We start from the raw sequence: 23021 nt of genomic DNA, 5'->3' as shown, positions 1-23021 counted from the left end.
AGTGAATTGGAACAAACAGTACTCCTCTCCTTTACTTTTTCTCTCTCTTTTTTTGCTACTGAACTCTTTGGGCTCGCCCACGACTGTCATCAAATCTGTAATTCAGAGTGCCAACTGAGTAGAGACAGATCCAGCACCTGATGGTATAAGCACAGATAGTCTGGGCTCACTTCAGTGCTCACAGCCCTCACTACTGAACTGAAATGAAGAGCTGGAGATGTATATAAGCACATTTCTATTAACCCATTTTATTTTATTAATAATGCATCTGCCAAAGTGAAAAGGTACACCTTCTTTACAATATGTACATTATATACAACCTGCTTGCAGTCCATGATTGGCACATTTCAAGATAATGCACAAAGGACATTCAGAGTTGTTAAAGTACAGCTGATAATGTATTTCAGTTATTTACAGTTTCATGTATTCATACTATATTTTTCCATCATACTACACCAGCAGTTAAGATTTCAAAGAAGCAGTTTACCTCATAGTCAAAAATACATTTTTTTTTTCTCTTACCTGTAGTGCTTTTTATCAGTGTACATTGTTTCAATGTGACTTGCCAAGTGTTGGAGATATCAGCTGTAGAGATGTCTGCCTTCTCTCCAATATAATGGAACTAGTTGGCACTCAGCTTGTGGTGCTGACAGTGCCAAAAAATACATTTGAAAAACTCAGCAGCAATGTCTCTTTCCAGAAATCATGACCTAGTTACTCGAGATAATTCACAGAACTTGTAAGCAGTTTCATGTAGGAACTATTTTCTACCAACCAAAGCACCGTGAAGAAGGAGGCGTGCATCTACTCTTGAACAAGAGGCTCGTGCTTGTGACAGCGTGAGATGTAAATATTAATGGCCTTCTGCTTGGCTGAGCTGTTATGTTACCTAGCTCAGAGGTGCTAGGTGAGCTAGCAGTAGATGCACGCTTCGTTAGAGGTGATACAATTGGCAGGTGTAGTTTGGTAGATGAAACTGCTCACAACAAGGTCTGTGGATTATCTTGAGAAATCATCTTGGCACTTTGAGCACCACAAGCCGAGTGCCATCTAGTTCCATTACATTGGAGAGAAGGCAGACATGTCTATGGCCAATATCTTCAACACTCTTCAACTGTCCCTTTAATGTTAACTCAGCTAATGAGATGCCCTAAATGTTCATATTTTGTAGGCAGCTCTGTAATGCACTTTTTTTTTAAAGACCAAACTAAGACATTTGGCACAACAAAGAAGGTTGGTGTGACTAAATGTGGTTCTTGGATCTGGTGACACGTCCTGGAGCTGGTCTTCTTCTTCTTTAAAAAAAAAACAAAAAAAAAAACTTTTCAGTCCGCTTCCAGACTGCTTATTTCTGTCTGCCCACTCTCTCCAAGGAGACACAGCAACTTCTTATATGCACTCCTGTTACACACAGAGAAGGAGCAGTCGCATTAGTGGACACATTCAATAAAGCATACAGCTACAGAATATTTCCTGTTCAATACCTGCATGCTGTCTAGACAACTTAAAAATAGTTTAAAGGCGATGAATGCTGTCTGCATGGCTTTCAAGATGTGATTCATGTGCTTGCTCACCTCAAGGTGATGTTCTTGCCCAGTCCTCTCTTGTGTTCAGTGTTTCTCAGACTGAGAGATAAGTTGGGGATGAGAGCTTGAACCACAGAGGGATCTAAAACAGCCACTGTCTCCAGGACACTGTATACCTGCCTGTCGTAGATTCCCTCGTTCTCCTCCACAAACGACCTGGGAGCATTGGGATTACATGAACGGTAAAAACCACAAAGGATAAAATAGGCTTTAATGTAATATAGATAGTGCGACAGTGCCTACAGTGCCTACATCAGGGTTTGTGCATCCAACGCCACACAGCTCTAATACAGGTGCAGATTTTTATTAACGCTAGACATTATTGTCAATTACCGTAAGACAGTGATCATCTGCTCGCACGGTCCCTCTGTAGCTGCAGCAGCACATCGCTCCACCACAAGCTGTAAAGCATCTGTGCTCGTCTTCCTGACTGCACAGAAAAACACACACACACACACACACACACACACACACACACACACACACACACATATCATTAGACAGCCCTTCAGTGATTACTATAAACACAAACTTGTTTTTTTTCTGTATAATTTGCCCCAAAGTGAGGATTGATGAAAATTGTAAGCATTAAGGACATGTTTGCAACCATCTCGCTGATAGTAAGTACTGTGATTACAGTATTTATTGAGTTGGAAGTGAAGTGAAGTTGTAGCAAATGCAGGCCAGATTTATTTTGGAGAAGTCTGAGGAGAAAAAAATAGGATTTCAACATTTGCTGTGATTAATTAAAATTACAGTCACACATACAAACAAACAGATATGCACATGTGATCCTAGAAAGACAAGTCCTCACTGTGTTAATGTCTGGGTAAGATAAATGAGAGATTTCTTTGGAAACACATTAAATGTGTCAGAAAATACTTGTTGAAAACATGTATGAAAAAAAGACTGAGAACTGTGTAGTTAAAATGTGAAACTGTTTTTCACCATTTCTGTGTAAAGAGTTTTTGGGTGGGCCTGAAATGACTCAATGACACACTGGAGCTGTCTTCCACCATATAAACATTAACATTACAGCACAAAGCATCAGTGTCATCTTGTTCACCTTCTGTGTAAAAGTGGTGAGTTCCTAACATTCAACAAGCTCTCTCAGCTCTTTCACTCCAATAATTACATGAATAAACATCTTTGTTAAATGCCACAATCATATCAACACAAGCTAAACAGCCATCACTAACTTAACTTTCAGCCCGAATCGGCTACCTGGCCCACCAGCAGTTACTTGCTCACTACTGTGTGTATGTGCTTTGTTAGCTGCTAAATGAGAGCCTGTTGCTGTGTGGCTACTTGTCCTTCGTTTCAGCTACTTCAGTGGATACACCGCCAGTGTTTCAGAGCAGAGTGTATTGCTGATTTTTTTCATGATTTTGAAACCTAATTTTATATACTTTGGTTTTTCTTAATCACTGAAATTTGGCTGACACATTTTTCTATGGTCTATGCCAAGGTCATGATATCAGGGAATACAGAAGCTTACCTTAAACCCGAAGTGACACCACAGCACATCATTCTTTCTACACATGAGCATGGATGGTGGTCTCGTGAGACACTCATTGATAATACTCAGAGAACTGCAGTTATATAGATGACTGAAAGTTCTCTTTCACAGCATTCAATTTGTGTCTTCCACTGACTGCCAGATTGCCAGACAAGGATATTCTGAGTACCAATCCCAGTCACACTAGGCATCAAGTGAGCCAAAGGATCCCCTCCGTATCGAAAATTAGAAGGCACTCAAACTCAATTTAGAAAAACTACACTTTATAAACTCCAGATTATTGCATATGGATATGCACAAGCATGATCTTACCCTGCGGTTCGTTGACCAGCATCACACAGCGCAGCAGTGAGGGGAGGGGCAGAGTGAGGAGGGCAGGGTCTGAGTCACTGTTTCGTCTCAGGAGCTCTAAGAGGAACATCAGGACTGCTGCTAGCCGGGGCGGAGGGGCATGACCTTTAAACTGCAGGAAGCTTGCACTGTAAAATTGGAAGGAAACATTTCCAATAGTTCTGATGAAGAATTGCAAAGTTTAATAAATGTATTTGTGGAGAAACATAATGGATAACAAGAAGTCACATCAACAAGAATTGCTGATTAAAATTCAGTCAACTAAATAAATATGAAATCTGAGCTGCCATTTATCAGTTTGATTTATTTTCTCTTTTACTATGAAACACATTGCACATGTTAATTTGCTGGTCAGGAGTCATATCCAAACACAAGCTGGATATGAAATCAATCTCAGAGTTAGGTGGTTTGGAGGTCATGACAGGGAAACAACATCCCAGCTGGAGAGACCTACCAGAGCACCTCCAGGATGGTCCTCCTCAGTGCTGCTCCCCGGCTGGTTGGGTTGGCTTCACAGGCACTCAGAAGCACCGGGTGGTTGGCGATGACACCCACTGAAGGAGAGGCAGGAAGGAAATGGTCCAGATATCTGCGGGTAACAGAGCGGAGCTGCTGCTTCAGGTGGGCACCCTGTGACTGAGACACGCTGGAAGCCACTGACAGACCCTGCAGGAGAATAAATTAGTGAAAACTTCTCAAGAAATTACAGACATGAGCAATGAAAGGGTTTTGATTAGGGTTTCAGATCTTTTTCACAACACCAACACACCTTCAGGCCAGCTGTGTGTCGTGATTGTCCAAGACATGATTCAGTGTACAATATATGTTTGTCCTAACCTGTAAATATAGAGGCAGGCTGTCCCTGAGTGCTTTGTCCTGCTGTGTGAGGTTGTGTGGAAGCAGCAGTACGTCTACAATACGAAACAGTAGCTGCTGAGCTTTGGATGTGGCCAGCAGGGGGCTCCAGTGCTTCACTATGCAACCTAAATCAAACGGCACAAAACAGAGTCACATTAAAATCTATAATGATTCCTTAGTAAAGTCTGTGACTGAGACCACATTGAAAAAAACAAAACAAAACAAAGTGTACCTAAAGCTCTGTCTATTTAAAAATGTGTTTAAAGTATATGGGCTCTGCACCTACCAACAGCCCAGTAAACCAGCTGCAGCCCCTCTTGGTTCTTGCTGACCAGGGAAGGTTTAATGTGTTTCAGGATGTCACCAATGTAGCCCAGGGCTCTGGTCACCATGGCTGAGCGCTCAGACAAAACCTGCAGTCCACTGTACACACTGCCGACAGCCTGACACCATGAGAAAGCAGATAAGAAAATAATACATTCATGGAAATATCTGCATGTAAATACAGGCTGCTATGACTGTGATATGCTGAGCATACATCACATACAGAGCAGACTTGAGTAAAAGTGCAGGGATGAATTTCAAATAAGACCAAAGATATGCTGAGTACAGTAGGTCTTATACAAATAAAGTGAGGAAAAGGGTACATCTCAGGGATATTAAAGTGTAAATCATAGACATCCAACAGAAACTCTGTGTGTCTGACACCTGTAAGCACCCTTTACCTTGACAAACATCTCCAGGGCTGAAGTGGGCTCCAGCCTGGCGGCCGTAGGCTGGAGGCCTGCTCTTTGCAAAAGACTGTCCACCTCAGGAAGTCTCAGCACAAGTCGGGTCAGTTCACACAACTGCTCCTCCACAGCCCGGCCTGGAAGCAATGCAGGCACAAAAAAACATGGGTGTTTTAATGTAACTTGTAAAATCCCCAGATGCTTCCTGTCTTACCCAAAGAGTTTATATCACTACTGTTTTTGGATACACCTCTCTGAAATAGGCCAGAAATTCCACATATACCTATATCAAAGTAAATCGTGCCTGGTGCACACGGATGGTTATTTATTTGTCACATTGCATTCTCAGTGGCATTACCTGTTCTGCTGTCGGACCCATCCTGGTTCTTGTGGTGCTGCTGTAGAAAACAGCGGAACCAGGCTCTAACTGATAGACTCTGTGCCGAACCGGAAACAACAGTGGCAGAATCGCTGCTTAGTGAGGACACCAGCTCACTGCAAAAGACAGAATAATTTCAGAGAAGTGAAATTTGGGTAGTTACAAACAACTACTGGATTTAATGATCTTCACTGCTGATGAAGATATGAAGATGCATTCGATATGTGAGCAGCAAGTTCCTGATAAACAAAGACAAACATGATATGAAGACATAAAGATGGATGTGACTAAAAAGGACACGCAAACACATTTAACATTAATGTCAATGTTAAACTTTACATTCTATGTGTCATTGTGCTCAAGTGGTCATATATTTGTATTCTGACGGGAGAATCTGACAAGTCACAAATCTTTATTAAAATAATGCATAAACGCCCAAAAACACTCGTGTCTAAAACACATAAAAACCTCTTTCCATGAGATTCTTCTGAGCTGACATATAGCTTTTAATGATCAGTCCAGACGGATAGAGGGAGGTGAACATTTCTATCTAGGGCGTGATAATTTAATTAAATCTTTGCAAGAACGAAACCATTACTTCATGTCATAAATTACATATTGCTAACAGCTCAAACTGTAGTGATCGGAGGCTTGGCAGGCTGGTACTTCTAAACAATAAATACAAGTAGTGTCCTTGTTCTGGCTTTATATTCAGGTGTAGCACCGTAATATCACTTGGCACTGTCTAAAGAGGACCTCTGAGGTTGAAACAGTCACGTTGTTTTGTACCCTTGAGTGCAATTTTGAAGATGCACTACACTTTGTATTCTGTTTAGAGGCATGGGAGCAAATTCTTTCATTAAAACCTATTTTATAATACCAAGGACGCTTGCCGTCTAATTTATTAATTAGATACCGCCCAATACACCTACAGGACCTGTCCAAAACAATTTTGTCGAGTGGTATCTACCACGATGAAGCTGACAGGTTCACAGGTGAACATCATCTCTGTCTGATTGACCTGATGTTTTCCCATCAGGAGTGATGTGATAGAAAATGCTTTGTGATTGAGGTAAAAGGCACAAAGGGTATATCTCAAAGGCTAACTGTACCTGTTTTGGAGCAGATGGGGAAGGTAGCGAGTTACCAGAAATGGATGAACCATGTCATCCCAGCCAAAGCACTGCATGATGGACTGGACTGGGTTGGGCTGAAGGTCCTGGGGAGCCGAACTCGGCAGGTCGAAGGCCAATAGGGTGAAGCCTGGAAATATGAAATTATTCTATTTTTTATTTCTATCTTTGAATTATTAGACACTTGATAAATGCACGATGAAAATGCAGCGTGCGATCTGTAGGCATGTGTCGTCAATTATTCGTCTTTTTTTTTTTACATTCTCTGAATCTTTGCATCCTTACATCTTCTTATCCTCCTCCCTAACTACTAATGTTCTCTCTGCCCTTAAAATTGTCTGTCCTCATGTAAAATGCACAAAATAAATAGAATCAGCTATTTCAAATCCATTTTGGTTGAACTCGTCCAAAACTCTTTCCAGCTCTCCCCCACGCTGTCCTTCTGCAGCCCGTTCTTCCCTATAGTCTGTCTCTCTGTCCTCCCAATGGGCATCACTGACCTGCAGCAGCATCAGCCAGCTGTGCTGGAGGGGTCTGGGAGAGGCGTAGGCTGCGCAGGAAAGGGAAGAAGTGTGCCCAGAGTGCGGCTGCTACCGCTAGGTGGCGCTCTTTTACCACACTGGTGTTACCAGGAGCCCAAGCCGAGGTGGGTGCTGACTGGACAGTGCGCTGATGGACCCGTCTGGAAGGACACAAACACACATACACAATGAAAGCAGATAAACAAATCTATTCGATGCTAAATCCAAACATAGCACTCCCTCTTGTGTACAACACCCACACCCTCCAACTCCGCCCTCTACTTTCTCAAATCCTTTTGCTCCCCCGGTTCTCTCTTTCTCTCCTTCTTCATGTGTTTTCCCTCTCTTCTCTCCTGGGGGATTACTGGGTGCGGCGGTGCGCTGCAGTGTGGAGGTAGAGGTGGGGAAGGAGAGGAGGATATTATAGGCATAGAGTGGAGCCTAATGCTGATCCCCTGTACACAGACTATACTTTGGCTCTTCTGGCTCATCCCTGGCCCTGGCCCCAGCCGCTACAGCAGCCCCACAGTGGCTGGCATTAGCCCAGATAAGCAGCTGAAGGAGCTGTAATCTCATTTAGACTGGAGATGATCCTCCTGTCCCCCTCATTCGCCCGGATGGGGGTGTGGGGAAGTGGGGTTGAGGTGTGCTGTGGAAGGAGGAAAGGACAGAGGAACTAGTAACCCCCCCTTCCTATCCCATCCTCAACCACGCACTCTTGTCTGCTGCTACTATGGTACACACACATACACGCACACACCTCAGCAGTGCCTTCCCTTCCAGCAAGGTTGCATCTAATCCAGAGAGAGCTGAGACAATCGATTAGAGTCTGAATTCATTAGCCTCGTTACTACTGCGGAATGGGCCTTTCACACCCATCAACCCTCATTGTACAAGACATCATCAGAGACCCCACTTAATCCTCCTCACTGCGGCTTCTTACAATGTGTACACACAAACACACACACACACACACTCACTCACGCACACACGCACTCAACGCCAACACACCATTAGGGACCCCGTTTAACCCTTCCCCCCAGCTGCATCCAATATACAGACACATAAAATAAAATATAGCATCCTAATAATGATAGAGACACATCAAACACACACGCAGGCACAGGCTGAATTAAATCCATGTCCACTTTCTGTTTAATACTGTCCATATATCTCTATCAAAAGGTATAGGTGTATTTGTTACTAAATTTCCCACAAGTAACCGTTGTCCTTGACTTTGAAAAGACAGGCTCAATATCCGGTAAAAGGTCTTAATGCTCACCAAGGAAAACTCTTCACAGGGAGGCTTGTATTTTATCAAGCCAAGGAGATGGGGATTAATTGTTTGTACCGAAAACAGATCCAACATGGTGTGCCAATGCCAGCTCACCTCATCAACCAGTGGCACCCCCACTCTCCCACAGCAGAGGGTCATGGGAAGGAATAAAACTGAGAAATTATGCCTGGGACTGGCTTCTTGCCTCAGCACCATGGCAATGGCTATCAAGAGTGACTGTTCGGACCCTACACTGCCTCAGCCATTGGCAGAATAATTCTCTTAATGTGTGCAGATTCCACACGGCTCTCAGTAGACATAATGATGCACAGGCTAAATTTGCCAGGCTACATAATTGCCCATTAATTGTGTCAAAGAAAAGGCATTAATCACAAAGAGATACCGAGAATTGCCAGGCTGAAGAATTATGTTTAATTTGGTGGGACGGATTGGAAAGAGAGAACATGGTATTTTTTTTTATTTGGTTAAATGGGTCAGCGTGGTCCGGGCCATAACACAGAGGGCCTCTGGGAGTTCTCTTCTTCTCTCTCTTCTTGGCCATTAATGTGCTAATGTGTGCCCTCCAACCCCGAGATCTGAGATGGGAAGTTTGGGAATTAGCAAAGCTAACGAGATACCATGTTATGGGAGCCCAGCATCGGAATAAGAGAGGAGTGCAGGTTCGTGTTTCACTTTTGGTGTGTGGGCAGGTGTGGAGGTTTTTGTGTGTGCACAGGGTGGAGAGGGTGAAACGTATACACTGGAGAATTAAAGCAATCATACACCTACATGAAACAGGGAGAGGGCTCTGTAACACTTAACTTTACAATGGCCTTATTCTAGTGTTTCAGCTCAGCTCAGCTCATTTATTAACCTTTTGTAAGTACAAAGTGGCAGTAATACTTTTTGCTTTGTAAAGCCCCCAGTATATTTCTAAAGGCATGAAAACTATTTAAGAAATGCATATGCATATTGAGAAATGCAGCGAAACCTGGAATATGTACTTACTGGGGCTGGGTAAGAAACTTTAAAGGTATAGTATGCAGGATTTTCCTAAAAATCATTGAATAGACTCCTACAAAGGTAATCCCTCTCAATCATGACTATGACCCACTATGTGGCAATGTATTACTCTGTAGAGACACTACCCCCGGCTTCTATTTTCTTCTTAGGTTTGAGACATTCGTAGTCATGTAGCCCTCAGCTGATAATACAGTGCAAGTGATGTCAGGACTTTACACAGAGGTGGTGACAAGGTAGAAGCAGCAGCATCCAATAGGAAGCTACAAAAATTGTAGACACAGTACTGAAAAACCACAAGTATAGTGAGGTGAAACGCCAACCAGACAAAGCTCGTTCCCAAACAAGAGTGAATCTGAAGTTGGCTTTAATTTGATTTTCGCTGGCAAGCACTGAAGGAGAGGATGGGGAGGACAAGTGACGCAGAGTTGGCCTATCTGTTGGACAGATATCTGCCGACGGTTAGCTTAGTTAGCCTGCTATAACATCGGCTTTTCCATTACAACAAATGTTGTGTTTACAAACATTAACCAACAATTCCTGCATAGTAGGCCTTTGATACTTTTCTGAAACTTAGCTTAGCTTAAAAAGTTAAGCACTATGTTGTTTAATTGAATGCTGACTCAGATTTGTTAACTTCTTCAATTCATCTTTGATAACACAGTTTCTGGTTTAAAGCTTCTCTGATCAATATTTTAATATCAACAATGGACAAAATGATGTGTAATGTGAAAGCTGTCACTCGTAGTGATGTACCCACAGATAATCATCACTTATATTTACAGCTTCCTTCAGGAATTGGTGGAGACCAAAACAGAGCTTAAAGGACAGTGAATCCTTTACATTGATTGGCAGACACATGACTCCAAATGACAACTCTTAACTTTATAGGCTGATAAAATGCCAACATTATGTTGCCAGCTTACAACACCACCCTGATTGATTGATTTTACTTTCACAAAGGTGGTTATTGCACTTTGTTTCTTTTGCACAGTTGTGTTAACACTGCCAACATAACTCAATTTTGACGGGCTACGTTAGCCGTTGTCCGAGATTTCAGTAACATTTTTAACATATTGGTGCATTGATTCAAAAAGGTTTTAGGTACCTACTTCAGGTCATTTAAAGTACAAGTGCTACTTGCTAAACTAGTAATTGTGGTTAATTGTAAAGTTAAGGATTGTTGCAAACTAAAAGGTTGAAAAGCAGGGTGACAGATTTCACTGAAAATATACTGTGATAGATCACACAACATTCTTCACTCCATAGCCTACCAGTCTCACCTGATTTGTATCTACTCTCCCTCCTGTTCCCGCCTCCACCTCCCCATATAAACAGACACTGTTTCAGCTGTGGCTCTCTGACCTTCAGCAGGGGTCGATCATGTAACGAACACCCGTGTCCTACAGCTGAACCCGTCCTGACGCCCTACTGACCATGGTCTCTCAACGCGCCCACAGCAATGCTGCCGTCCCCATGACGACAAGAGGGTCCATGGAGGGTCCCTTGGGCCTGTAACTCTACTCAGAGCTTCACCAGCACCTGGTGAGGGTGACATGGGGGCCACTAGGTCTGCTGAGACTAACAGGGGCCTCAACGCAACACAAGGTCTTTACAGACACTCATTCCTGCTGACAGCACAATCCACCTATTGTCAGTATGAGAAGTGAGTGGACTCTGGGCTGGGTTGGGAAGAGCATAAGAGATCAGTCTCCTTCGCTGTAGCCACTTATCAGATTTTAATAAAAGCTTAGCTTGGCCTTGGCCAGAAAACATTTGTCTGAATGTGTCCACTATCTGTGAGGGAGCGGCTATCAGTGAAAAGAATGAGAGAAGCTGAGAAAAAGTAAGAGATACTTGGGAGCTGGTGAGTATTTTCACCAGCTGTCTCACCTGAGCTGGGCGAGGACGATCTGCAGAAAGCCCAGGGTGGAATTCAGCTCTGAGACCCGGCAAGCAGGTAACAACCAATCAAATCCTTCATTGAGCAGCTTTTCCTCTGAGAGGCTGAGACTGGTGCTTGTCTCAAACACCTCAGCCACACCCTCCAGGTAAGAACCGAGGGGCCCCCAGAGGGCGAGTCTGCGAGAGACCTCTGTGGTCTTATTGTAGAACTCTTTGGCTGTCTCATTAAAGGAGGAGGCCAACCAGCTAGCCTGTGCACCAACATCCAGACCCCTCTCCTGGGAAAAAAACATCACATGATGTCATAAGATCTTGAAGTGGTGGAATTTGTACATAAAAAAAAGCCTTTGTTGTATGCCTGGCTTGCAACAATACACTCCCAGATACAATTTCTGATTGACAAACAATACCTGGAACAACAACAGTAGTGATAGCTGTCCCCTCCAGATCAGGGTCCGGTGTCCAGGGGGACAGTTAGAGGGAAGGAAACCCAGCAGCTCACAGGCTCTGCTGGCCACATCCTCTAGCTCTACCTGCCTGGCCAACACCAGAAACAGCAGCAGGAAGTTCATGAGGCCTGCCTCTGGTAGCTCCTGCATCTTCTTTGAGGAGAACTTGAAATAAATCCTGGAAACATAAAGGAACAATAGAGGGAGAAAGAGACAAAAGCTTAAAAATGTAGCACAAGATGGTCTGCCAAAGAAAAAAGTGGTCAGAGACACAGACATGTGTACCTGCTCTTTATGGTATTACTTAATCCAGTGTAACAAAATGGTGAAATGGTTTTTTGTTTTTGTTTTTTTTAAAATACAATTTCAGTTGTTCTTTACTTCCACTGACCAACTCTTCTGAGGTGATTTGTTCTTCTGAAACCTCTGACTTTAAATGCTGACTAACTGAACTTTCCACCCCCACCGTGCATCCCACCACCTGCCTCCATCGCCCTCTCAGCTCCAGGGGAGAGGCTGGGCTGGCTGGGCTGCCCGGCCTGTGTGTGTGTGTGTGTGTGTGTGTGTGTGTGTGTGTGTGTGTGTGTATGTGGGTGAGAGAGAAAGAACAAGTGAGAGAGGGAGTAAGCAGGATCTAACAGCGTGCTGGGTGGTTCTCTCACCCAGCACGCTGTTAGATCCTGCGGGCACTGTGGAGAAATGCCTTTAAAGATCATGTTAAATGTCAGAGACACTCAGACACACAGCAGTAGGCGCTCGGTCCCTCTCTCTACATCCAAACCAATTTACTGCAACACCAGAGAGAGATCAATAAAACCACACACACACATGCATTGCCACACATCCAGCTTGCTGTTCGCTCGCCTGGCAGGAAAACACAGAAGGCTGGAGTCCCCCCCTCCTCCTTTACACCCCACCTCCCAAACACAGATGCAGCCCACACAGGTGAGTCGAGCTGCTGTTTGGGTCAAAACACAAACAGCCAGCATCCCAAGACAAACTCGGTGTAAGAAGTATGACTGATATAAAGGAGTGGAGAAAAACGAGAAAGGAACTGAGAAAGACCAGGTTAACACCGAAATCAGCTTAGTTACACCCACAGAGGACGATAAAAGGAGAAGGTGGCCAAGCATGCAGTCAGAGTGTGAGAGGAGGGAGATTTAAATAGATGAATGGGTAATATGTAACAGGGATATAAGCAGCGCACTGGGAGGCAGCAGTGGGGATTTTCTGTGTTCTCCCAACCTGTCTGTCTGTTTGTTTATTCCGGACAGCTTTTTTTTCTGGAGGCGAGCAGATGCTCCTAACTCCCGGCGTTGGAGATCAACATGCTCGCAGTCGATCCCATTAATGCGGTCGGCGCGGGTGTCCCGCAGAGCCCGGCCAGGAGTAGGAACGCTGCCGAAATGTTGTAGCGATACAGTCGGCACGCCTCACACCTCCTGAGGGGGAGGAGGTAGTGGTGAGGGAGGTGGAGGGTTGGGGGGTGGGGGGGATCTGGACCTGTCCCAGCCCAGTCTGGCTGTTGCCAGACTGCCTACCACCCACATCTCCCCACTCCCCACCACCCAAGCTCCCCTCTATCCGTGTTGGAAACCAACACAGCTTCGTTAAGGCGAATTAACCGCCACGCTCGTTAGCTAATTAGCCCCCATGTCTGCAGTGCTACTGAGCACATTCCAGACAGAGGGAAGTCATTAGGCGGATTTATCTACGGCTGCCTCTCTCTGGCGCCCAGCCGGCCTGGGATATAGGATGGTCCAGCGCTCTGTTCTGATGTGCACATTAGCTTGTGATCTTTCCTCTCTTATTTCATACTTTTCTTACACACACACACACACACACACACACACACACTCTCTCTCTCTCTATCCCCCTCCATCCAGTGGTCTCACTCATTGCTCTAGGGAGCAGGTGCAGTGTGTGTATGTGTGTGCGTGCATCAGTAGGAGGCTCCTTGGCTCTGGTCTGTGCTGAAGAGCAGGTGGTTGACTCCTGAGACACCTGCTCCACTGGGGGGCCTGAGTAAATATCAAAGACGCACTGGGAGACTGCGGTGCACCTGGCACGCACACAAACAAGACTGAAATGCATGATAGTGAGCAAACACACATGTTGTTTGTGTATTCATGCAACTATGCACCTATACACACACAAATCCAAACACATCACACATTAGAAGATCAAGGGGAAAAGGGAATGCTACAGAGCCTAGTCCTGATTAGTAATCATTTCTCACAGCTTCTGTTCCATGTTTTCCCTTTTTATCTTCTCTTCCTCCACAATACTATATGCGCTATATACGGTGTTGAGTCAAATGCCTGACTGTGAGACCTACTTTTTATGGTGGAAGTGAATGGGAAGGAGCGAGAGCTACAAAGCCTCCCAGCCTTCCATCTATACTTTACCTTCCTTTGATCTGCCTCTGTGGGACTCCACCAGCCCTGTCCTGGGCGAGGCACAGGGCCAGCACTCGAAGGAAGATGTGGAAGGAGTTGGCTGAGCGGTAGAGCTGGGTGTGTTCTGGAGAGTGGAGGGGAGAGGGGGAGCAGCAGCTGCGGGCCTGCTCGAACAGAGCCAGGGGCGTCTTGCACAATGTGCCCACACCACACATCCCAAGCCAGGGTACAGTGAATGAAGCACTCTGGGGTGGAGGGAAAGAGTATAATATATATCATAACTGTATCGGCCCTGGTTCTAACCTATAGGATAATGTGCCAAAAAATATGATGGAACTAATAATAACTTAGTTTATCACATATGCTAAAACTATTAAAATAACAGCAATTAGAACATCCAAGGCAAAGACATAAAAAATTGTGAACTATCATCTCAGAAAGTGGCCATAAGGCTAATTTATATTATGAAAGTAAGCTAAAGGCGGTCTGATTGTAGCAGATATGCTTAAAATGAGGCAGCATATCAAGTATAAGCAACATTTATCTTCTGTATTACACCATCAGTTTCCTCTGAAGGTAGGTGCTCACCAGATTCTTGCTGTAGTAGTCCCACAGGATGGAGACAGCACTTGTGCTCGGTTCCCACAGCAGACAGAGACTGAGACAACAGTGGACGTGCATCCTGACCTGCTCCTCTGCTAGACCTCCCTGTTATTAAACACAGACACAAACGCATGCTGTTCAATTTCCGTTTAAAACTACATTTCTTCAATGAGGTTAAAAACTCATGTGTAACTAGAAGCAGTGCTGACCTTGGGGTTACAGGTTAACTTGAGTAACTCTTCCACAAAAGTCCAGTTGTCTCCGAAATGTTTCTGTGAGTGCAGATAAAACAAGATGATACATTGAAACACAGTATCGAACAACACCCACTGTTTTCTTTAAATCATACATATGGGATCAATTGGTGAAACATAAGTGTGTCTCCTGCATTCATATTTAAGATTAGAGTAGACACGGACTGCTATCAGAGTACCTGCTCTTGATAATGCGGAGGCACCGTCATCATCAGTCTCACTTATTTCCACACAAAGTCTAATGTAATTTGTCTCTTTTCACCAACGTGTCTAGGTTTGGCACCCGTCTTTATTAAAGTGTCAAGACAAATTAATTCTCAAGACTTATTTTAGAACTGCAGAAGCCTCTCAGGTGACAGGAAAAATGTCTTCAAAACTACAACTTCTTTGGAGAATTCTTGTCTTTATGTTGCACTACTTGATGAAATAAGATGCACCTACATGCATTTTTAGTAAAAGAGAAATATTTGCAGTTCAACATCTTATAGGGATATGTTGCCAAGTTTCAGTCAGCTTTGCACCATAACAGTGTGGGTAGTATGTATAAATGAACTGTGGTAAACTTCCCTCCGTCTTGCCGGCACCCAGTTCTCCCTGCTCATTTGCCAGCTAAAATCCAAGTTTTTTGCTGGCTCTAGGGCTGTTGCTTGAACTACAGATTGTGCTTCCACATTTTCATATGCCCACCACCACAAACACAAAGAGTATAGAAGAGGATTGTGAGAGAGACACCCTTCTCTCTCTGTCTCAAACTCAGACCAGACTGTAAAACTCAGCAGTGCCTATTCTTGCCTTAAATGTCTTAAAAATATATATTTTAGTGCACTATTTGGCTGTAATTTTGTTGAATTGGCAAAATGAAGGTTGGAAAACTGAGATCAAATGGTAAAACTTGACAGTGTTGATCAAATATAAGCCGAGATTCTGTTACTGCAATGCCGCTTCCTCACCTAAAATTTTTTCAGAAACATATTTTAGCTTACTGTCTAACTGTAATGTGAGATCATTTGTTACCAGCCGGCCACCATAGTGCTGTCTGTGTCAAACAGACAAGCACACATTACGTCACCAACCAGAGGGAGCGTTTATTGGTCTAGTGCTGTACAGTGCGTTCTGACAGCTGTAGGTTTTCTACCTCCTGAGCAAAAGTGAATGCCAGAGCCCTTTTTCATTGTTTTCTCTGGTCATGTAACTCCAGTTTCAAAAGTAGTTGCGTCTTTCTGCTGCATGGACAGCCCAGCTTTATGAAAATACAATCTTTCTAGCAGTGGAATACTTTTTTAAGCTGTCAGTATTGTTATTCTTGGTCTCTTACCTCGTACTGGAGAGTGCCGTTGCGACTGTATTGCCCCAGCATTGCTACATGAGTGACCAGCCACCATGTAAAGCCCAGAGGGTCCTTGCAGTGCATGGGGAGGCCACTGAACTGCTCCGCTGCTGGCTTCCCTGAAACCAAGGGCCTCAACAACGAGTTCATGTAGTTCCAGAAAGACTAGAGGGAAACACACAGTGGTTAATTTAGGGTTATGGACAGAGTTATCTTTTATTGTGCAACTGTGAACGCATGTGTATTCACATTACCTGTGTGTGCAACACCTTATTTCTGTGTTCCAGAAGGTGCATGAGCAGGATCCAGAGTTCTTTGGTGCAGGTGCAAAGGTAGTGATGGCTGCTCAGTGCCTCTGTAGGTCTCACCTAGAAATTAACAGGATCCACTTCACAAAGATCCTATTGGACCATCTATGTGAATTTGTATCCACCACACATAACCAATTTGGATTTAAGTCTAAGCATGGTACGGACTTATGTATTTATGCTCTAAAAGAGGCCGTTGATCTGTACAGAAGACAAAACTCCTCAGTACTAATCAGCTTCATAGATGCCTTGAAGGCTTTTGATCAAGTCAATCACAAAAAGTTGTTTCTTAAACTGAGTCAAAGGGGTGTGCCTAATAGCATCATAAGAATACTGGCGTACTGGTATGCTAACCAGAGCATGCAGGTTAGATGGGGCAACAGAGTTTCCGACTGCTTTTGTGTTAGTAATGGTGTCCACCAGGGGGGGCTACTTTCTCCAGCCCTTTTTAACATCTACATGGATGATCTTTCTCATCAACTAGGCGCCTGTAGAACAGGCTGTGTAATTGGAAACACTCTTTTAACCATCTCATGTATGCTGACGATTTGGCAATTTTCTCCCCCAGCAGTGCTGGATTGCAACAACTGCTCAATATATGTTCTGAGTATGGGATCAACCATGATATACTGTATAATGCCAGGAAGAGAGTGGTTATGCTATGTCGAACTAAAGAGGATAGAGACCTCACATTTCCAAATTTTATCTAACAGGACAAATGTTGAATTAATAGACAGTGCCGAGTCCTATATGCTCAGGCAAACATGCTGAGAAGGAAATTTAACATGTGTTCAGACCAAGTGAAGATCTGTCTCTTTAGGGCATACTGTACCCTGCTCTATACTGCCCCATTATGGTGTAAATTTAAAAAAGTGAGCATGCATAAGCTGCTGGTTGCTTACAATGATTGCATGAGAAGCTGCTGGTTGCTTACAATGATTGCATGAGGATACTACTGAAACAGCCGAAATGGTGTAGTGCAAGTGAGCTGTTCTGTAAGGTGAGAGTCAGCTCATTTCAGGCTTTGGTTAGACATCTGATGTACAAGTTTATCTGTAGACTGAATGTTTCTTAGAATGCCATCATTGCTCAGCTGGTTAACCCTCGTGTCAGTGATCTGAGATATCGGTCACCTTTGTGGAAACATTGGTATGATTGTCTTGTTTAGCACTGTTTTCTTTTTTCCTTCTTTCTATTCTTTTTGAGTGTGTTTATTATTTTAAAAATCTCTTATGTCTAGGATATGTTGTTAATTGATTGAGTGATCTGTTTTTATGTATTGAGTGTTGTATGGTTTTTAGTATGGACCTTGAGTCTGATAATAATAATAAACTGAACTAAAACACAGTAAGCTCCCAGCTGCTACTTCTTTTAACAAAAATGCATGGGATCCATCACTGACATGAAGGTTAACAATTAGTTTGATAACATTTTGTATTACTAAAAGTACTCAGCATGCAACAACGTGGCTTGATATTACTATCATCCAATACTAATGCTGTTTCAGAGGCTTCTCCACCCTAAAAAGGATAAAATTCTGGGGAAAATGAAAGACGCGAAATTCAAATTCAGTATGTGCCATCTGCTGCTCCCATCCATTTTCCATTAACCAAGCACTAAATGTGATAATGAACATATATTATACAAAAATTACAGTTTTTTCTCAGCTAAAAACAAGCTAGAAACACTGCTGGTACATCTCAACAGTAAGATGTAATGAGTTGTGGCCAGCCGCCCACCTTGCTGTATTTGCCTATGGCCAGACCAGTTAGGTCACACAGCAGACTGCACAGGTGCTCTTCAAACAGACTGGTATCGGTTAGATTCTCTCCCGTCAGGTTCACAAACTGGTGGGCGTACACCACCTGGCCTGGAGAGAAGAACAGGTAAAATTACTAAAAGCCTGTTTCCATGATAATGACTCACTGTGAGCTACAACTCAGGAGATTATTGCCCACTGTGCTAGCTGTTAGATGTAACACACCAGTAAGTGTACAATCATTCAAACTGTCTTTTATGAATAGATAATGGTGTCTCTGTAGCAGTATCTATGCAACAGTTCCACTTTTTCATGTTATTACACAGTATTTCTTCGATAATAAATCTTATAGTATTTCCAATGGATTAAATTCTGTTTAAACATTCCCTTGCAAGAGCCAGACACACACCTTGCATCTTGTGGCCAAGTAGGTGAAGGATCTCCAAGACTGACCAGTGGATGTCAAGATGAAGGTGCAACAAATGCCAAGAGGGAGGAAAAATCTGTGGGAGGAAGCACCAAGTTCAATGTCAACAGTAGCAAAATCTGCTGAAAATATTTTCTCAAGTTATAGCAAGGTTCAGGGTGATGGGAACAGTGGTCATATAGGTAATTCTTCTTAACAGTTCATACTGTTTCCATTGCTTCTTGAAACCTTACATTTATGTTATCCACACTTTTGCTTCACCTGTGTAATAGTCCTATCACCTCAACAACAGCCCCTGATGCCTATGTATAACACACACACCTTTCCTGGGTTAGATATAGTGAAGGCACTCTGAATGTTGGCAGGCAGGTCTTTGAGTCGTCCTATGAGGAGAGTGATGCCAAACAGCTCCTCCAGCAGAGCAGAGGGAAGCTGGGCCTCCAGCTCCTCATAAGGGTGTGAATGACTTGTATCCATGGAGATGGAAGGTTCCAGGTATCTGAACCAATACAAAAAGACACGTGTGTCCAAATAAACCAACAAATACGATAAAAGCAGCATCAAAACATATAGATAAAAACATTAAAATTTGTTGAGAACTACCTGTGCAAGAAGACTTTGACATACTGAAGAAATGAAACACACTGTTGTCTCAGGTCCTCTGCTTCATAGTGGAGGCTGCCTGCTTGACCTACAACACATGATGAATGTTGTGGGCAGTAGTCCTAAATCTTATGTAAAACATGCCCACTGTATCAGATATGACTAAAACACTGGAATTTATTTTTTTAGAATTCATTATATCTTTTATCTCCTCAGTTAATCATACAAATTAGCCTTAATGTCTCTACTGTATGTTGTACTTATATGGTCTCTGGCTGGCGAGACTTATCCTCAGGAAAATTGCGCAAAGCAATTTTCTTGGCTGATGCTGTAGCTCAGTGGTTAGACCAAATGCCCCTCAATTTAAAAGGTCTTGGGTTCAACCCACACTACAGCCAATATGGTTTAAAGTTCATAATATGAGACGTCTGAGGGAGCATATTAAACTACATGTAAATTTCCTGTTCACACTACAGACATTATCTGACTGTTTGCATAAACACATAAAGACTTTGCAGTAACACATAAGATGTATGTTCATTTGAGCAAATAATGGCTTACCGAAGTCATGTGAGCTGGACTGCACCAAGGACTCCAGCCTGTAAACCTTTTGTCTGAAATATAACAAAGATCAACTAAGACCAGTGACATGTAAGACCCATAGCGGACAGTATTTCAAAACAAATTAGTTCTAAAGAATACCATTTCTGAGCTTTTGGTGCCATGGAAAATGACCTTCAGATTAGGGTAAAATGTGTTAAATAGAAAGACAAATGTAACTGAGATCTGTTTTACATCTTGGCTCACCTGAGCAGACCAAAAAGTGGCTTTGTAGATTCCACCAATGCTGTCTCTGTTACCCACGAGAAGCCAAAGATCTCCACTGTGTCTGTCTCATATTCTGCAGGGGCCGGGTCAAGACGCAACAGCAGCCTACAGAGTGGATGCATTCACATCAGTTAAGACTTGATATACTGAGGTTTTTCTGCCGCGGAGACTTTTCTGCCAGCCTCTCACAATGGAGGTGACTGGTATTTCATTCGCTTTGCTCAAAGCTGACCTTTGAAAAAAAATCAAAGGTAGTTTCCTGTTTCCAGAAAATGACCCAGTTTCTCAGGTTAATCCACAGATGTTGCTATCAACGGTTTTCACTGGGACCATTTCTCTGGCACAAAATAGGTATAGTGAAAACTGTTGACCTCGAAATGGGGACATTTGTGTGTGTGTGTGTGTGTGTGTGTTTATGGTGAACTGACAGACAGTGACTCTACCGTTTCAGGGAGCCTCTTGCGGTGTACCCCTCTGAGGAGAGAGGTCCAGTGGGGTCCTCCTTTGTTTCAGAGCAGCAGAAGCATGGTGGTTGGGCTGGAGTCAGCTCACATAAGCTGTCTGCTGCGAAGGGTGAAACTGGTGGGGTGAGGGATTGGCTGAATTCGTCTGCCATGCTGCCAGTACAGAATTAGTATCACCTGTAATGACAAAAATATTGTATTGAGACAACACAAGATTGTTTTACAAAACAGAGATAAGGGTTTTTGCACACACAAGTAGCACACAATCACATAATGTAGGGATTAAACATGAGCATACTAGTGTATATGTTCAAAACAATGCACAGTATCAAAAATATATCTTGAGGTTTTGCTACACAGTGTAGACCATTACAATAAAATACATACAACGTGAGAACTTTATTTTGAATCAAACTGAAGCTGCCATTATTCCGTAGACAACTGAGATAGGTGAGGTTTCACTTGTATAAACTAACCTTCGACATCAAGCAATTGTTGCCTTGTGTCAAAACCTAATTTGTAGTGGTCACATTATGCTACATAACAGCACGCTAAGTCTCACAATGCAGCCCCATGACACGAGTGTGTAAAATTACCCGCAGCAGTTATCAAAGGTTAATTCTCTCTACAATGTGTGATCATGTATGTGCCAGCAAATAAGGCGAAATCCTTATTATCTTTGTGTCAACTACTTTTTAGTAACGTTAACTAGTATCTGCGTAGTGTTGAATGCACACTTCGCGTTAGTAAACTGAAATAACAGTATTTCTAACAGGGAAACGAAACACAGCAGCACCTCCAGAAACACAAAAGTCGAAACATTTACAAACCTCGTATTTCGGCTTATGTAATGTAATATTCCGTAAGTTTAAAGCAAAGTATGAAGACTAAATTGCTGTCATGACTTCGTTGTTTGGGTTTGTCGGTCTCTCCCGCGCGTCCGCAACACGCATGCGCAAACTTGCCCTGCGCCCGATGATTGGCCGGAAGTTTCATAGTGGGCGGGACCTGTCAACACCAAACAAGAGGTCTCACTGCGACCCATTTCCTTCGTCGCATTATTTCTCCAGGTAAAATATGTTACTGTCTGTATGTGTTTGAACAGTAGTGTCGTACTTAACGTATGTATTTCTCAAGAGTTTTGCTAAAGAGCAAAGTCAATGTTTTATACTGACAGCATGAGCTCTATTTTCACCCTCACGAGACTTAAAGTAATTTAATTTGGCCTACCTAAATCTGTTTAGTCAGAGTTCGAGTCGAAGTTTAATTTACACCAAATACATGGCCTTAAAAGAAACACACGCTACGAGCACTGCTTTTTATTTCTAAATTATTATCATTAAAACATAACGTTAAAGCATATACTTCTTATGCCAATAAAATGGCTTTTATACAGTTAACCCGAGCACCTGCACCATGCCATGACTTTCCTAATGTTACAGACTATGTCAAAGTCTCTTCTTGTCCCCCTCAATCTCTCTGCAGGGGTCCCGCCCAAATTCATACAAAACAATGCAGCGGTTTAAGTAGAATTTTATCCACGCTAACCCTAATTTCCATATGCAGATCTGTCTCTCCCAACAGTCCCTCTCGCCATCACACCATTTCTTGCATTCTAATGCATTCTCACATCTTTACAAAATCCCCCCTTCCGCCACACGCCGTGGATGTGCTCGTTTTGTCGACTTACAGTTCGTTATTTCTGCACGTTTGACTTGTCCAGTGAGGAGATGCACGATAGATGCGGTGCTTTGCATGCTCTAATTTGCACGTTTTGTTACCAGCAGTCAGTGGAGACAATAAAAATGGACGCGTCGGAAGATTTTTTTTCTTTACGATGCATGGATCTCCCGCTCTGCTTTCAACAGGAGGCAGTCCGTCTGTGTGAAGGCTCTGTCGTCTGGAAGGGAAAGGTAAATGCTTTTTTTTCTGTCACTACGCTACAAACCCATTCAATCCTTTCTCTGCACCGTAGTACATGGAGGGAGTGAGGTTTGAACCTGTTTCATCCCCCCCTCCCCTCGCCTTCAGATGTAGCCTCGTTTCCAGGCTTTGATGCACTGGACCAGGGTGAATTTCCTTGTCTGTGAAAACCACATTTCAAGACTGGGACTAAAAAAATGACGAGTTGAAACTTAATTCAGACCATTCCCTGGATGCACTTACTAGTAATCCACCCCATCCTTAAAAGTGAAAGGATTTGATGCCTATAATGGATGCAGTAATAACCTGCTGTTGGGATTACTTGCAGCCTTTTAAGGCTTTATCATAAACTTAATGAACTGTGTGTAAAGGAATACTGTACCAATATACTACTACTA

General features: G+C 43.2%; 1 protein-coding gene across 1 annotated transcript; it reads right to left on the bottom strand.

Moving 5' to 3' along the window:
• Window positions 1-166: 166 nt before the first annotated feature.
• Window positions 167-22605, bottom strand: mms22l (MMS22-like, DNA repair protein). Its single transcript, XM_049583851.1, has 26 exons — window positions 22391-22605; window positions 20680-20877; window positions 20216-20341; window positions 19970-20022; window positions 19409-19496; window positions 19127-19304; window positions 18788-18881; window positions 18359-18489; window positions 16566-16679; window positions 16300-16476; window positions 14940-15002; window positions 14716-14835; window positions 14137-14372; window positions 11690-11906; window positions 11268-11557; window positions 7058-7239; window positions 6537-6687; window positions 5404-5540; window positions 5040-5182; window positions 4601-4757; window positions 4294-4439; window positions 3911-4122; window positions 3418-3584; window positions 1920-2016; window positions 1575-1742; window positions 167-1401 (listed from the first exon to the last, which is right to left on the bottom strand). The coding sequence occupies exons 2-26, from the start codon at window positions 20850-20852 to the stop codon at window positions 1326-1328; spliced, it is 3696 nt and encodes a 1231-aa protein (XP_049439808.1). The 5' UTR covers window positions 20853-20877; window positions 22391-22605; the 3' UTR covers window positions 167-1325.
• Between the last annotated feature and the right edge of the window lie 416 nt (window positions 22606-23021).

This window comes from Epinephelus fuscoguttatus, linkage group LG8, assembly GCF_011397635.1.
Source record: "Epinephelus fuscoguttatus linkage group LG8, E.fuscoguttatus.final_Chr_v1".
NCBI classification, from domain to species: Eukaryota; Metazoa; Chordata; class Actinopteri; order Perciformes; family Serranidae; genus Epinephelus; species Epinephelus fuscoguttatus.
The sequence above is the reverse complement of the archived record's forward strand: the minus strand, read 5'-3'. Positions and strand labels throughout refer to the sequence as shown.